Here is a 16404-nt window from a genome sequence, read left to right as displayed (position 1 = left end):
TGGCTGGGAAGTGACCCAGAGTTCCCCGCCATATTGATCAGAGAGCTTCCCATAGCAATGAATGTCAGTTGGCTTGGTTTTCCTCTGGACGGGGCCGGTGGGGCTACACAGAAGGGAGAAAAGAGACCATGATAATCACACTCAGCAGTAGGAAGAAGAGGGCGCACATGCAGAGAGCAGTCGGCGACCTAGGCTGGCTGCCCAGGATTCATGGAGGAGAGATCCATCAACAGCTACCAGCCATGGCCACTCAAGGGAACCACTGAGTTTGGATGCGGGCAACCTCCGAATCTCAGTGCCAGGGGAAGGCCTCGGTCTCCATGCCCTGTGTTCGCCCTCCAGAGGAACTGATTGGCCTCTGTGTGAGACAGGAGGCTGGACTAGACGACCCCTCACTGGTCTGATCCAGCAGGGCTCTTCTGATGCTCTTCTCAGGGGAAGGCCTTGGCTTCTCTGCCCTGTTGTTGGCCCTCCAGAGGAAGTGGCTGGCCACTGTGTGAGGCAGGAGGCTGGACAAGATGGACCCTCCGTGGTCTCACCCAGCAGGGCTCTTCTGATGTTCTTCTCAGTGGAACGCCTCAGCCTCTCTGGCCTGTTGTTGGCCCTCCACAGGAACTGGCTGGCCACTGTGAAACAGGATTCTGAACTAGCTGGACCCTCACTGGTCTGATGTTTTTATGAAGGGCCCCAGCTCAGAAGCTAGCCTACCTGAAACCTCCAGAATGTGGGAGGCCTAAGGAAGCCTATACCATTATGGACCACAGTGATTCCCCTACTCCCAGGCCTCTGTGCAGAGATCCAGAAAGACCAAGTCTCTTTCAGCTCTTCTGGCTTTGAGAGGGCTCCACTCTTGCAGCTCTGAGGAAGACGTGGGCCTGTCGATTGCAGCCCCTCCCCTCGAGAGCCCCCAGAGCAGAGGAGACACCTCCCGATCTGTTTCCACCTGGGGACCACGTCGTCAAGAGGAGCAGTCCTTCTTGAGAGAGAGGTAGGTCCCACGTGCTTAGACCAGACGGGCCCCGGTTTCATCGGGACGTCACCCCCAGGGCCTGCTTCATGTTCTCGTACACCACGTAGCTGATGCTGACGGCCGGAATCACCTTCATGAAGTTGGGGGCGATGCCGCGGTAGAGGCCCAGAACGCCCTCCCGGGACAAGATGTGCCGGAAGAGGCCCAGCATGGTGAGTTGGGGGCCACCCTCGATAGATGCTATGGAGAAGTGGGAAAAAGAGAGGGCAGAAACCAGAGACATGAGGATGGCAGAGCTAATTTTTTTTTTTTATCTTACAATGAAAACATTGGCATTAAAAGCATTAAAACCGTTTAAAGTAATCTGGCGCTAATTTCGATGCAGATCTAAAACGGCATTCAGTGAACTTAGCATCCGTTGGGTCTGGCGTCGTGGTGGTCAGCACTGCAGTTAAAGGTTAACCGAAACAGTGTCGTCTTACAAGCCTCGCGGAACTGGGCGAGGTCCCGCAAGGCTCTGACCTCCTCAAGCAGTTGGTTCCGCCAATGACGGGCAGCAACTGAGAAGGCTCTTTCTCGCGTTGTTTTAAGTCCTGCCTTCCTCGCTCCGGGGATCGATAACAAGTTTTGTGTCCCCGATCTAAGTACTCTCTGGGGAACATGTGGGGAGAGATGGTCCCTAAAGCAGGGGTGTCAAACATGTGGCCCGGGTGCCAAATCAGGCCCGCAGAGGGCTTCTATCAGGCCCACAAGCAAGTCTGAACAGCCTACTCAAGATCGCTACAGCGCAGACATTGTCTCCAGATTCTGATGCAATAATAATAATATGATAATATTGGATTTATATCCCGCCCTCCACTCCGAAGAGTCTCAGAGCGGCTCACAATCTCCTTTACCTTCCTCCCCCACAACAGACACCCTGTGAGGTAGATGAAGATATTGGATTTATATCCCGCCCTCCACTCAGCTTCGAATTCCCACTCTCCTGCCATGGAAGCAGGAATTCCCACTCTCCTGCCACTCTCCTGCTATGGAATTCCCACTCTCCTGCCATGGAAGCTGGCTGGGTGACCTTGGACCAGTCATGCACTCAGTCTAACCTACCTCACAGGGTTGTTGTGTGGATAAAATGGAGGGAAGGAGAAGAAGGGAAGCTGATCTGGATCCCCACAAAAAGAAGAAATAAAAGGCAATGAAATCAAGGCAGGAAGGAGTGCAGAACGTGCTCACCTTGGGCCTGCATCCGGGTGCGCACCAGGGCGAGGGGGTAGCTGGCGATCTGGCCGCAGGTGCTGGAGACGGTGCCGCAGGCCAACAACACCAGGACACCGGGGTCGGCCGTGTCCTTGCTGTACTTCTGCAGCCAGGTATTCTTCAGGGTCTGCAGCAAAGGAAACAGAGAGCCAATGTGGTGGAGTAGTTGGGCTTGGTGCTGGGAGACCCGGGTTCAAATCCCCTCTCTGCCACAGGAGCTTTCTGGGTGACCTTGGGCCATTCACGCCCTCTCAGCCTAACCAACCTTACAGGGTTGTTGCGAGGTAAAAATGGAGGAGCGGAGAATGATGTCACCTGCTCTGGGTCCCTTCTGGGATGAGATACAGAGTATAGCAGGGGTGGCCAACGGTAGCTCTGCAGATGTTGTTTGCCTACAACTCCCATCAGCCCCAGGCATTGGCCATGCTGGCTGGGGCTGATGGGAGTTGTAGGCAAAAAACATCTGGAGAGCTACTGTTGGCCAACCCTGGAGTATAGTACCAGTCCAACCTTCTGCCTCACGCAGTGAACAACAGGTTCCTTCGGAAGATGAAGATGATATTGGATTTATATCCTGCCCTCCACTCCGAAGAGTCTCAAAGCAGCTCACAATCTCCTTTACCCTCCTCCCCCACAACAGACACCCTGTGAGGTGGGTGGGGCTGAGAGGGCTCTCACAGCAGCTGCCCTTTCAAGGACAACCTCTGCCAGAGCTGTGGCTGACCCAAGGCCATGCTAGCAGGTGCAAATGGAGGAGTGGGGAATCAAACCTGGTTCTCCCAGATAAGAGTCTGCACACTTCACCACTACACCAAACTGGCTCTCCAACAACAGGCCTTCCTCCTCCTCTCTCACATCTTTCCTCTCTTCTTCACCTCCCCCTTTTCCTGCCCACAGTCAGTGCCGGCCCCAGGGTGCAGGGCGCCCAAGGTAGGATCCATGCCTGGTGCCGCCTTCCCCTCCCTCTGCAGTGCCCCGCTCTGTTGCCTGTCCCCCCCCCCCGAAGTGCAATGAGGCTGCCTCGGAGCCGGTAGGAAGGGAAGTTAGGGGGCTGACAATGGCTGACAGTAGTGGCGGTGGCGAGCGGGGGGGGGGGGAAGAGAGGCAAACGAGGCCGTTGTCTTGGGAACCAGGAGGGGGGGAGCCCAATTTGGTGCCCCTGCCCTCCAGGTGTCCTAGGCAACCGCCTAGTTAGCCTACTGGGCGAGCTGGCCCTGCCCAGAGTCTGGAAATGATTTAAGATACATTCACGAACCATCTGGGGACTGTTTTAAGCAGCGCCGGATTAAACACTGTGGAGGCCTCTAGGCAGTCAAAACCTTGGGAGGGCCCTCGCCAATTAGAGACAGAGCACCCAACCTGCCGCTCATAGCTCCCGCTGCAACCTGCAGCCACCTTCTCAAAAGCTCCTTTGACAAAGCTGCGGGAGAGAAGCAGAGAATGGTAAACTCCCAGATAAGAGTCTGCACACTTAACCACTACACCAAACGGTGCAAGGGCTGAGGCCTTCCCCTGAGAAGAACATCAGACCAGTGAGGGTCCATCTAGTCCAGCCTCCTGTCTCACACAGTGGCCAACCAGTTCCTCTGGAGGGCCAACAAAAGGGCAGAGAGGCTGAGGCCTTCCCCTGAGAAGAACATCAGAAGAGTCCTGCTGGGTCAGACCAGTGAGGGTCCATCTAGTCCAGCCTCCTGTCTAACACGGTGGCCACCCAGTTCCTCTGGAAGGACAACAACAGGGCAGAGAGGCTGAGGCCTTCCCCTGAGAAGAACCTCAGAAGAGCCCTGCTGGGTCAGACCAGTGAGGGTCCATCTAGTCCAACCTCCTGTCTCACACGGTGGCCACCCAGTTCCTCTGGAGGGACAACAACAGGGCAGAGAGGCTGAGGCCTTCCCCTGAGAAGAACCTCACAAGAGCCCTGCTGGGTCAAACCAGCGAAGGTCCACCTAGTCCAGCATCCCGCCTCACACTGTGGCCACTCAGTTCCTCTGGAGGGCCAGCAACAGGGCAGAGAGGCCGAGGCCTTCCCCTGAGAAGAATATCAGAAGAACCCTGCTGGATCAGGCCAGGGAGGGTCCATCTAGTTCAGCCTCCTGTCTCACACTGTGGCCACTCAGTTCCTCTGGAGGGCCAGCAACAGGGCAGAGAGGCCGAGGCCTTCCCCTGAGAAGAACATCAGATGAGCTCTGCTGGGTCAGACCAGTGAAGGTCCATCTAATCCAGCCTCCTGCCTCACACAGTGACCACCCAGTTCCTCTGGAGGGCCAACAACAGGGCAGAGAGGTCGAGGCCTTCCCCTGAGAAGAGCATCAGAAGAGCCCTGCTGGATCAGACCAGGGAGGGTCCATCTAGTCCAGCCTCCTGTCTCACTCAGTGGCCAACCAGTTCCTCTGGAGGGCCAACAACAAGACACAGAGGCTGAGACCTTTCCCTGATGTTGCCTACTGGCTTTAAGAATAAGAGGATTAGTGCCTCTGAATGTGGAGGTTCCCCTCATTCACCTCAGCCAGTAGCCACTGGTAGACTGATCCTCCATGAATCTATCCCATCCCCCTTTTAAGCTGTCTGTTCCTACGGCCATCACAACATCCTCCGGCAAGGAATCCCACATTTTAATCCCTTTCTGTGGAAAACAGTATGTCCTTATTTCTCTAATACCGGCCCTCCTTCCAGTGTTGTTTGTTTGATGTATTTTAATTGGATTATTCTATCATTTAAACTGTACTTTAAATTCCTTGAATGTTTTGAGGGGTTTTTTTTCCCCCTTTGCCACCTCGCAGACCCCGACTGGGTGGAAAGGTGGCATAATACTTTTCTAAATAGAACAGCTTTAAAAAAAAATAAAAATCTCACACCTACCTCATAAACTGCCAGGTCGATGCCAGCATAGGGGATAATGCCCAACATATTTGGCAGGTACCCCTTGTAAAAGGCACGGATCCCTTCCTTCCGAAGGATCTTCTTGGCACAGTCGGCCACCCCCACGTACTGTCCGGTTTTACGCAGGGTCAACCGTGTCTTCAGAACCTGGAGTAAGGAGAAAAAAGCTGTCAGACTTGGGACACAAAAGGTGTCTCTCTCTATGATATTGTAAGCCGCCCTGAGTCCGCTTGCGGAGAGGGCGGGATATAAATATAAAGTAATAAATAAATAATAAATAAATACAGAAAGTGGAAGAGGACACAATGGAATGTATAAGATTTCACCGAGCAATGAACTTCCTGGTTCTCGGGCCAGGGGTCTGTCCCAAGCCCAAGAAACTCACTGGAAATAGCACAGATTGAGCTTTGGGTCGTATTCAGGCAAAACACTACCTCCAGCTGCGATATAACCGTTCCCAAAGAAACAGCAACAGGCTAATGCCGCAGATGTTCTGAGAGAAAGATCTTGCCGAGTGGGACTCCTTGACATTTCATGTGGGTCCCAGAATTCCATGCGGCTCCATTACAACCTGTAAATTTGTAAGAACATCTGAAGAGTCCTGCTGGATCAGACCAGTGGTCCGTCTAGCCCAGCATCCTGTCTCACGCAGTGGCCAACCAGTTCATCCGGAGGGCCAGCGACAGGGCAGAGAGGCCGAGGCCTTCCCCTGAGAAGAACATTAGAAGAGCCCTGCTGGGTCAGACCAGGGAGGGTCCATCTAGTCCAGCCTCCTGTCTCACACAGTGGCCAGCCAGTTCCTCTGGAGAGCCAACAACAGGGCAGAGAGGCCAAGGCCTTCCCCTGAGAAGAACATCAGAAGAGCCTTGCTGGGTCAGACCAGGGAGGGTCCATCTAGTCCAGCCTCCTGTCTCACACTGTGGCCAGCCAGTTCCTCTGGAGGGCCAACAACAGGGCAGAGAGGCTGAGGCCTTCCCCTGAGAAGAACATCAGAAGAGCCCTGCTGGGTCAGACCAGTGAGGGTCCATCTAGTCCAGCATCCTGCCTCACCCTGTGGCCAACCAGTTCCTTCGAAGGGCCAACAACAGGGCAGAGAGGCTGAGACCTTCCCCTGAGAAGAACATCAGAAGAGCCCTGCTGGATCAGACCGGTGAGGGTCCATCTAGTCCAGCATCCTGCCTCACCCTGTGGCCAACCAGTTCCTTCGAAGGGCCAACAACAGGGCAGAGAGGCTGAGACCTTCCCCCCCTGAGAAGAACATCAGAAGAGCCCTGCTGGATCAGACCAGGGAGGGTCCATCTAGTCCAGCCTCCTGTCTCACACAGGGGCCAACCGGTTCCTCTGGAGGGCCAACAACAGGGCAGAGAGGCCGAGGCCTTCCCCTGAGAAGAACATCAGAAGAGCCCTGCTGGATCAGACCAGGGAGGGTCCATCTAGTCCAGCCTCCCGTCTCACACAGTGGCCAACCATTTCCTCTGGAGGACTAACAACTGGGCAGAGAGGCTGAGGCCTTCCCCTGAGAAGAACATCAGGAAAGCCCTGCTGGATCAGGCCAGTGGTCTATTCTAGCCTGAATCTCCCATGCAACAGTTCCACTCGGCAGGATCCACATTTTGGAATTTTTGTTGTTGTTCAGTTGCACAGTCGAGTCCGGCTCTTTGCAACCCCATGGACCAAGTCACGCCAAGCCCAACCGTCTTCCACCATCCTCCGAAGTCTGCTCAGATTCATGTTAGTGACATCAATAATGCTGTCCAGCCATCTCCTCTTTTGCCATCCCCTTCTTCTTTTGCCTTCTGTCTTTCCCTGCATCAGGAGCTATCCAGAGTATTAGCCAACGGCCTCATGGGCTACTCTATCTGCCTCATCTTCGTTTGCACCCCAGGACGCATGAAGTCCAGTAGGACCCTGGGGAGCTGGGGGGGGAGGGGGAGGAACACCGCTGCAACCCCCAACCTCATCACCACTCGCAGAACGAGTCTGATCCTTCTTGGCCCATTTCCACACACACCCAGCCAGTTCATTTCAGGTCAGCACAGTTAAGCTTCTAGTAAAAAGGCTTGTTAAGTAACATGCTAAGCTGGAACGGAAATGCTGTTAAAGGAACCTGGCCAGGACGGAACAAAAAGCCAACACATCGATGTCTCTAGTGCGTCAAGCTGTATTATCTGAGATTTAGCTTGTGAACCCCTTGGGGTAGGGACCTATGCAGGGCTTTTTTATTAGCAGGAACTCCTTTGCATATTAGGCCACACCTCCTGATATAGCCAATCCTCCAAGAGCTTACAGTAGGCCCTGTGAGAAGAGCCCTGTAAGCTCTTGGAGGATTGGCTTCATCAGGGATATGCAGGGGTGGAATTCTAGCAAGAGCTCCTTTGCATATTAGGCCGCATCCCCCTGATTTGGCCAATCCTCCAAGAGCTTACAGTAGGCCCTGTACGAAGAGTCCTGTAAGCTCTTGGAGGACTGGCTACATCAGGGGTATGCAGGGGTGGAATTCTAGCAAGAGCTCCTTTGCATATTAGGCCACACCCCCCCTGATGTAGCCAATCCTCCTGGAGCTTACAGTAGGCTCTGTACGAAGAGCCCTGTAAGCTCTTGGAGGACTGGTTACATCAGGGTTATGCAGGGGTGGAATTCTAGCAAGAGCTCCTTTGCATATTAGGCCACACCTCCCTGATGTAGCCAGTCCTCCCGGAGCTGACAGTAGGGCCTGTACGAAGAGCCCTGGAAGCTCTTGAGGGATTGGTTACCTCAGGAGGTGTGGCCTAATATGCAAAGGACTTCCTTTGACTGTTGTGGGAGCAGTGCACACCCTAACCAAACTACAGTTCCCAGGATTCTCCAGTGAACGGTGCGACCAATACACTGCATAAGTGGGACCTCTACCCACCCACTGCCGGTGCCACAGCTACTTCTGTTCCACCCCCCTAACACGGAATTTCATTCTGCTGTTCCAGTTCCCGAGTGTGATTTTCTATCACACGTCTATCTAAAGAAGTAGACCGCGGCCCGCGAAATATCACACTGAAATAAAGGTGGTTCGTCTTTAAAGTGGCGCAGGATTTTCGCTTTAGTTCGTTCCGACAGACGGACATGGCTGTTCGGATTTCACCCTGTCTGCCCCGGGGCCTGCAGCTCGCTTTGCCTTTTTTGCGCGGCAAACAGAAACCGGTTTTTAGAGGATCCTGTTTGCTGCGTGCAAGAGGCGGAGCAAGTCGCAGCTTGTGCGAAATCCGACGGCAGCCCCGGGGAGAAGAGGAGAGAGAGAGAGGGACGAGGCTAGTGGGAAATCGGTGTCGGTGAGTTAATATTCTCTCGGAGCCAGAGGTACTCAGACGAGAGTCCAGACTTGGCCGCGCGGTGCCTCTCGGCCAATCAAGAACCCTCCCTCGGTGGGATGCTTTGGTTTCTGTCACGAGCTGGGGCTGAGTCAGGCAAAGTCCAGGGGCGGTCCAGGGTCTGCAACTGGTGAGCAAGGTGGGTCCAAGGCGCCAAAACAGAATCGTAATCCAGGTATCACAGGTCAGAGGTTCCGAAGCCGAAGTCAGGGGGTCCAGAGGTCCAAGCCAAAGTCAGGAATCCAAAAGCCAAAGTCAAGAGCCGGAGTGGATGCTAGGATGTCAGGTATGTGACTAGTTGCTTCCACAAAGCCTCCTCCCAAAGCCCACAGCTATATAGCCCTCTGCTGCCTGTTGCTCATTTGGGCTAATTGCTGTCTCAGAGCAGCAGCCAGGATCCTGCCGAAACTTAAGCACCCTCACACTTAGAAGGGCCAGAATCCTTTCAACACTCAGGGCTCAGGGAGCGTCTTGCTTGTGAGCGTGCCGCCCTCCTCCGATCCCTGAGGTCCCGACGAAGGCGGTCACGCACACGAGCCACCCGAGAGGGCGAGGCGGGGGGCTTGGATCTTCTTCAGCAGGAGGCAGGGGCACTGGTGCAGGTGGCAGGGGCACAGTTCCTTCTGCAGGCTCTGCAGGCTCGGCTTCTTCTGCAGGGTCCCCAGCACCCATGACAGTTTCCACCACTGTCCACTGCAGGATCCGGCCTGCAAGCTGTGCCAGAGATAGGCATCCTTACCTCCATGGGGTAGATGATGGTTTGGGCCGTGGCACCAGCCAGCGAGCCGGCAATGAATCTCTCCTGGACCCTCAGACTCTCCTGCTGTCCACGAATAGCCCGCTTGATCTGCAGGGGGAAGCAACGGGGTTGAGACCCTCAGCTTGGCCCTTCCTCAACCTCCACAGACGGAGGGAAGGCAGTGGGCGTGAGCAGGGGTGGGATTCTAGCAGGAGCCCTTTTGCATGTTAGGCCACACCCCCTGATGCAGCCAATCCTCCAAGAGTTTACAAAGCTCTTTTTTTTGTAAGCTCCCGGAGGATTGGCTACATCAGGGGTGTGTGGCCTAATATGCAAAGGAGCTCCACCCTAGAATTCCACCCCTGGATGTGAGCAAGAGAAACAGTATTGTGTTTTTACACCTGGGGAAGGACCCTCCGTTGCCATGGGGCCACTGGGAACGTATTGACTTCATTTATACCCTTCCTTTCCCCCCAACGGAGATATCATTTCCCTTCCTTCCATTTTATTGTCACAACCAGAGCTTTTTGGGGACTTGTGTCTTCAATAATGTGTCTTTACCTCTTGGTTCAAAGAAAGAATATTCTTTGGAGCCAAACCACTTGCTTGAGAATATACCGCTTACTCTTATAGCGCTTGAATTGCATGCAAGGTAGTTATATTTTTGACTTTGATTTTGCACTCACCTTACGCCGCTCTCACGTTTGTCTTCTCAGCGCAGTTTCCTTCCGATTTCCCACTATCTGCCCCGGGGCTGCAGCAAGGATCGGCGTTTTCGCACAGCAAACAGAAACTGGTTTACAGCGGCTTCTGTTTGCTGTATGAAAACGCCGAACCTTGCTGCAGCCCCGGGGGAGATAGTGGGAAATCGGAAGGAAGCCGCGCTGAGAAGACGAATGTGAGAGCGGCGTGGGGTGAGTGCAAAATCGGTCTTTGTCTTAATGCTAGTATTGACACTTCCTTGTGAATTAAAAAAAAAAAACAACGTTATTTTTAGCACAGTGGGAAACCACAGCCCTAGCTGATTGTTCGTAAATTTCCGCAATGATCCCAGGCACTGCTGAAGTAAGCTTGTCTAATAAAGACATGCCTACAGGGAGAGCAAGGTATTTGCACAGGGGAAATGCTGCAGTGGATTAGTTCAGTGTCTTGCATTGCAGCTGGGGGTGCCAACCTCTAGGTAGGGCCTGGAGATCTCCCAGAATCGCAACTGATCTCCAGACTACAGAGCAGGGGTGGCCAAACTTGCATAACACAAGAGCCATGTAGAAGAAACATCAGATGTTTGAGAGCCACAAGACATAAACATCAGATGTTTGAGAGAAGGAAGGAAGGAGGGAGGGAGGGAGGGAGGAAGAGAGGGAGGGAGAGAGGTGGAAAGAAAGCAACTTTAACATTAAATGCATTTTCTGAGCCACCAAGCTGGCTCGGAGAAGTCATTTAAAGAGACAAATGCCTTCTCCAAGCCAGGCAATGGGATGGGTGGGGGTGAAGGGGTTTCAAGAGCCACATAATACGTGTGCGAAAGAGCCACATGTGGCTCCTGAGATGCAGTTCGCCCCCCACCCCTGCTACAGAGCTTGGTTACCTTGGAGAAAAAGGGTGCTCTGAAGGGTGGGCTCGATGACATAACTTACACCCCACTGAGGTCCCTCCCCTCTCATACCCCGCCTTCCCCAAACCTCCAGGAATTCCTCAGACCAAAGTTGGCATCCCTCATTGCCCTGTCATTTGGAAACGCCTACAGCAGGGGGGTCAAGCTCTTTTGTTATGAGGGCTGGATCTGACATAAACGAGACCTTGCTGGGCAAACCATGTCGGGCTGGGCCGAATGTGCGCCTATTTAAGATTAGGTACCAGAGATATAAACTTTATAAAGGACACAGGCAAACACCATTAAAGGTTTTAAAAAACTTAAAATAAAATATGCTTAAAACATTAGCACTTGTTGGTCTTAAAGGTGCTTCCTTTGTATCTCTCTCATGGGATCCAGGGAACGGAGCAAAGGAAGCTCTGGCTCTTTCCTTCCTTCCCCAGGGGAGCAGGAGAGGTCGGAGCCTCAGCCAATAGAAGGAAGAGAGGCTTGGCTCAGTAGCTCTGCTGTGCGATTGAGAGAGCCTGGCAAAGCAAGCTCTCCCTTCCCTCTTCCTCCCCAAGGGAGGAGCCCTGGCCTACAGTGTGCCTCGCCAGACCAAGTGGCAACAGCATCCCCAAGCCCGACCTGTTCGTAAGCCATGAATTTGATTGCAGATTCCGGGGCGATCTTCAGCACGTTGATGCCGTTGCCTCGCCACAAGGACCGGACGCCCCCCTCACGTATCATCCCCTGAAGCCCTCCCCACACGTTCATGTTGTTGTTCTTGGAAGCGTGAACCTAGGTTGGGGGAAAGACACAGGATCACGAAAGAGAGCATGGCCCGAGTTCAGACACATCCGGGTCAGGGGGTCCCCAAACTTTTCGAGCCCACAAGCGCCTTTGGAATTCTGACAAGCGTGGTGAGCACAGCCACAAAATGGCTGCCACAAAAATGTCTGCCTCAGGAGTTGGGAGTAGGGTGGCCGGATCCAGTTCAAGAAATGTCTGTGATAGGGTTGCTAAGTCCAATTTAAGAAATATCTGGGGATTTTGAGGCTGTGACAAGCATAACTGAACTCCAATGAGGTCCCATTGGTGGACCTCCTGATGGCGCCTGGTTTTTTTTGTGACACAGAGTGTTGGACGGGATGAGCCATTGGCCTGATCCAACATGGCTTCTCTTATGTTCTTATGTCTGGGGCAGTGATGCTCTGTATTCTTGGTGCTTGGGGGGGGGGGCAAGAGTGGGAGAGCTTCTAGTGTCCTGGCCCCACTGGTGGTCTTTCTGAGGCACCTGGGTTTTTTAGCCACTGTGTGACACAAAGTATTGGACTGGAGGGGCCATTGGCCTGATCCAACATGGCTTCTCTTACATTCTTATGTTTGGGGCAGTGATGCTCTGTTTTCTTGGTGCTTGGGGGGGGGCACAGTGGGAGGGCTTCTAGTGTCCTGGCCCCACTGGTGGACCTCCTAATGGCACCTGGTTTTTTTGGCCACTGTGTGACACAGAGTGTTGGACTGGATGGGCCATTGGCCTGATCCAACATGGCTTCCCCTATGTTCTTATGAGTGGACCACGCTCAGCCTCTGGGCAACTGATGATGACTGAGCAAATCGTTCCTAACAGACACGTGATGATAGTCCGTTCACCTTTCTGGGTGCCCACCCCCAAAACCCACTGGGCAGCTCTTTACCTGCATGAAAACTTTTAGCCGGTCCAGTGGGGCAGTTCCTGTCCTGGAGACAGCGCCGGCCATGGCTCCGGCCATGAGCTGCTTCCACCACATCCCCGTCTTCTTCTCTTTCTCAGAAAATTCATCTGGGACGGTTAAGCACTCCCCAATGTCCAGCACCTGCCAAAGCACCCAGTCCAACAGTGAGTTCCAAAGGACGGGCACATCTCTTGCAAAACAGCTCCCATCTTTCTTGGTGCTTTCACGCATAAGGTTTAAGGTTTACTGGGTTTATATCCCGCCCTCCCCGCCAAAGCAGGCTCAGGGGGGCTCACAACAGTATAATCAAACAATCCACTCCTATTACTTATATCCTAAATTAAAATTAAGCAATCAAAACAGTTAAAACAGTCTGGTGCTAATGTCATTTGGCATTGTTTCATTTCAGACAGTGTTCAGTATATTTTAGTGTCATTCCATATTACCATATCAGTAATACCCTGTTTCCCCGAAAATAAGACCTACCCAAAAAATAAGCCCTAGCAGGATTTCTATGCATTTGTTAAATATAAGCCCTACCCCGATAATAAGACCTAGTGATGGGCGTATCTGCACAGCCACACCATGCATTTGGGCGCGGAGCGGTAAGGAAGACTGAAATACCTTTTATCTGCTACAACTACTTTCTCCGAGCCGTTCGCACTTGTACAGGTGCGCGAGTGGCAACCACATCATTCCTTTCTCCTAGCTGTTTGCGCATACACGGCTAAGTCATCCTGTTGCACATGCGAGAACGGCTAGGGGAAAGGAGTTCACGCATCACTAGCACCAGCCCCACTGTATTTGAATAAATGTAGATTGTTGTATTATACTTAATAATAATAAGACATCCCCTGAAAATAAGCCCCAGTGTGTCTTCTTGAGAAAAAACAAATGTAAGGCAGTGTCTTATTTTCGGGGAAACATGGTAAAATCATAGAATCGTAGAGTTGGGAGGGACCTCTAGGGTCATCTAGTCCAACCCCCTGCACAATGCAGGAAACTCACAAACACCTCCCCCTAAATTCACAGGATCCTCATTGCTGTCAGATGGCCATCTAGCCTCTGTTGAAAAACCTCCAAGGAAGGAGAGCCGACCACCTCCCAAGGAGGAAGCCTGTTCCACTGAGGAACTGCTCTAAACTCACAAACACCTCCCCCTTAATTCACAGGATCCGCATTGCTGTCAGATGGCCATCCAGCCTCTGTTGTTTTCTGGGGCCACAGAAAACAATTCCACCCCATCCTCTAGATGACAGCCCTTCAAGGACTTGAAATGGTGATCCTATCACCTCTCAGCCGCCTCCTCTCCAGGCTAAACATCCCCAGCTCCTTCAACCTTTCCTCGTAGGACTTGGTCTCCAGACCCCTCAGCACAGGATCTTCATTACTGTCAGATGGCCATCTAGCCTCTGTTGAAAAACCTCCAAGGAAGGAGAGCCCACCACCTCCCAAGGAGGAAGCCTGTTCCACTGAGGAACCGCTCTAAACTCACAAGCACCTTCCCCTAAATTCACAGGATCCTCATTGCTGTCAGATGGCCATCTAGCCTCTGTTGAAAAACCTCCAAGGAAGGAGAGCCCACCACCTCCCAAGGAGGTAGCCTGTTCCACTGAGGAACCGCTCTAACAGTCAGGAAGTTCTTCCTAATGTTGAGCCAGAAACTCTCTTGATTTAATTTCAACCCGTTGGTTCTGGTCCTGCCTTCTGGGGCCACAGAAAACAATTCCACCCCAACCTCTATAGGACAGCCCTTCAAGTACTTGAAGATGGTGATCCTATCACCTCTCAGCCACCTCCTCTCCAGGCTAAACATGCCCAGCTCCTTCAACCTTTCCTCATAGGACTTGGTCTCCAGACCCCTCACCATCTTTGTTGCCCTCCTCTGGACCCGTTCCAGCTTGTCTAGATCCTTCTTAAAATGTGGTGCCCAAAACTGAACACAACACTCCAGGTGAGGTCTTACCAGTCATTCCAAATCAATTAAAGGCCAGTCGGAATAGTGTTGTCTTACAGGCCTTGCGAAACTGGGCAAGGTCCCGCAAGGCCCTAGCTTCTTCCGGCAGTTGATTCCACCAATAGGAGGCAGCGATTGAGAAGGCCCCGCTCTCTGGTGGACTGTAGTCTAGCCGCTCTTGGCCCAGGGATCACTAATAGATTTTGCGCCCCAGATCTAAGTACCCTCTGGGGAACATGTGGGGAGAGACGGTCCCTAAGGTAAACAGGTCCTCGGCCATATAGGGCTTTAAAGGCAATAACCAGCACCTTGTAGCGAATCCAGTATACTATTGGCAGCCAGTGCAGTTTCCGCAGCCCCGGCTGGGTGTGCTCACACTTGGGAATCCCCAATAGCAGCCTGGCCACTGCATTCTGCACTAGCTGCAGTTTCCGGGTTCGAGACAGGGGCAGTCCTAAGTAGAGGGCATTGCAGTAGTCCAGTCTTGAGGTGACCATTGCATGGATCACAGTTGCCAGGTCACCGTGCTCGAGGAAGGGAACCAACTGCCTCACCCGCATGCCAAATAATACTGTTTCAATCCTCTTCAGCCACCGTTTGCGAGTGGATTTTGCCGCTCCACACAGTAAAATTCAGTTGCAAAGTGCACTGAAAGTGGATTGAAAGTCCCTGACCCAGATAGTCCGGGCAAGTCTGATCTCGTCAGATCTTGGAAACTAAGCAGGACTGACCCCAGCAAGTACTCTGATAGGACATCTCCAAGGAATACCAGAGCCGATAGGCTGAGGCAGGCAATATCAAGCCCCACTAGGGGTCACCAGAAGTAAGCCATGACTTCCAGGGGCACGCATGCACACACATGAAAGTGGACCGAATGAGTTATTTGGTGCATTTGGAAGCTCTGCTGGTCCTGTAAAGAAAAACTAATTGGAATAGGTCTTCTATGTACATGCCAGAGCCACCTAACCCAAGTGTGTGTGGTTTTTTTTAAAGCTGTGGCCCCCAACGTTTTTGGCACCAGGGACCAGTTTTGTGAAAGGCAATTTTTCCATGGACCAGGGGATGGTTTTGGGATGATGCAATTGTGCACTTTATTTTCATGTGCTGGTTAAGTGTGCAGACTCTTATCTGGGAGAACTAGGTTTGATTCCCTACTCCTCCGCTTGCAGCTGCTGGAATGGCCTTGGGTCAGCCATAGTGGTTAAGTGTGCAGACTCTTATCTGGGAGAACAGGGTTTGATTCCCCACTCCTCCACTTGCAGCCGCTGGAATGGCCTTGGGTCAGCCATAGTGGTTAAGTGTGCAGACTGTTATCTGGGAGAAAAGGGTTTGATTCCCCACTCCTCCACTTGCAGCTGCTGGAATGGCCTTGGGTCAGCCAGAGCTCTCTTATCTGGGAGAACAGGGTTTGATTTCCCACTCCTCCACTTGCAGCTGCTGGAATGGCCTTGGGTCAGCCATAGCTCTCTTATCTGGGAGAACCAGGTTTGATTCCCCACTCCTCCACTTGCAGCTGCTGGAATGGCCTTGGGTCAGGCATCTCGGAGAGTGGTCCTTGAAAGGGCAGCTTCTGGGAGAGCTCTCTCAGCCCCACACAGCTCACAGGTGCGGGCTTCTCCAGGGGTTCAGGAGGGCTGCTAATGTGGGCGATTGAGAAGATTCTGAAGGTCATTTAGACTTTTTGCAACGAAACATAATTTTGGAGCACCAGCACTTTAACTATACCCGATGGAGTGGATGAATTCTTGCAGGTTTTAGAAGTCGGAAACAGACGTCTGTGCAGGAATTGGAATTTAATACATTTTGGACTGTTACTTTTGATATTCTGTTTTAGGATTGTGATTATAGGTTGCCATTATAGTATTCAGTGGTTGTTATAGTAATATTGTAATGCTGTAAGTTGTTACTGAATAGAGATTTGTTTGATATGATTCGTTATTCTTTCACAGTTGTCTGTTTTTGTTCTCACCAGGAG

The 16404-nt window shown here is 52.5% G+C and overlaps 1 protein-coding gene across 1 annotated transcript in view; it reads right to left on the bottom strand.

Annotated features, from left to right (window-relative positions):
• Positions 1-898: 898 nt before the first annotated feature.
• LOC132581677 (mitochondrial adenyl nucleotide antiporter SLC25A23) overlaps positions 899-16404 on the bottom strand; it is a 41436-nt gene continuing 25930 nt past the window's right edge. The window contains exons 4-9 of the mRNA XM_060253054.1: positions 12455-12613; positions 11406-11558; positions 9185-9292; positions 5084-5251; positions 2201-2351; positions 899-1210 (exon numbers count right to left, since the gene is read on the bottom strand). Of these exons, the coding sequence (XP_060109037.1) occupies positions 1026-1210; positions 2201-2351; positions 5084-5251; positions 9185-9292; positions 11406-11558; positions 12455-12613 (924 nt within the window). The 3' untranslated portion in view covers positions 899-1025. The remainder of the gene's footprint in view (positions 1211-2200; positions 2352-5083; positions 5252-9184; positions 9293-11405; positions 11559-12454; positions 12614-16404) is intronic.

Source organism: Heteronotia binoei, chromosome 13 (genome assembly GCF_032191835.1).
Source record: "Heteronotia binoei isolate CCM8104 ecotype False Entrance Well chromosome 13, APGP_CSIRO_Hbin_v1, whole genome shotgun sequence".
NCBI classification, from domain to species: Eukaryota; Metazoa; Chordata; class Lepidosauria; order Squamata; family Gekkonidae; genus Heteronotia; species Heteronotia binoei.
The sequence above is the reverse complement of the archived record's forward strand: the minus strand, read 5'-3'. Positions and strand labels throughout refer to the sequence as shown.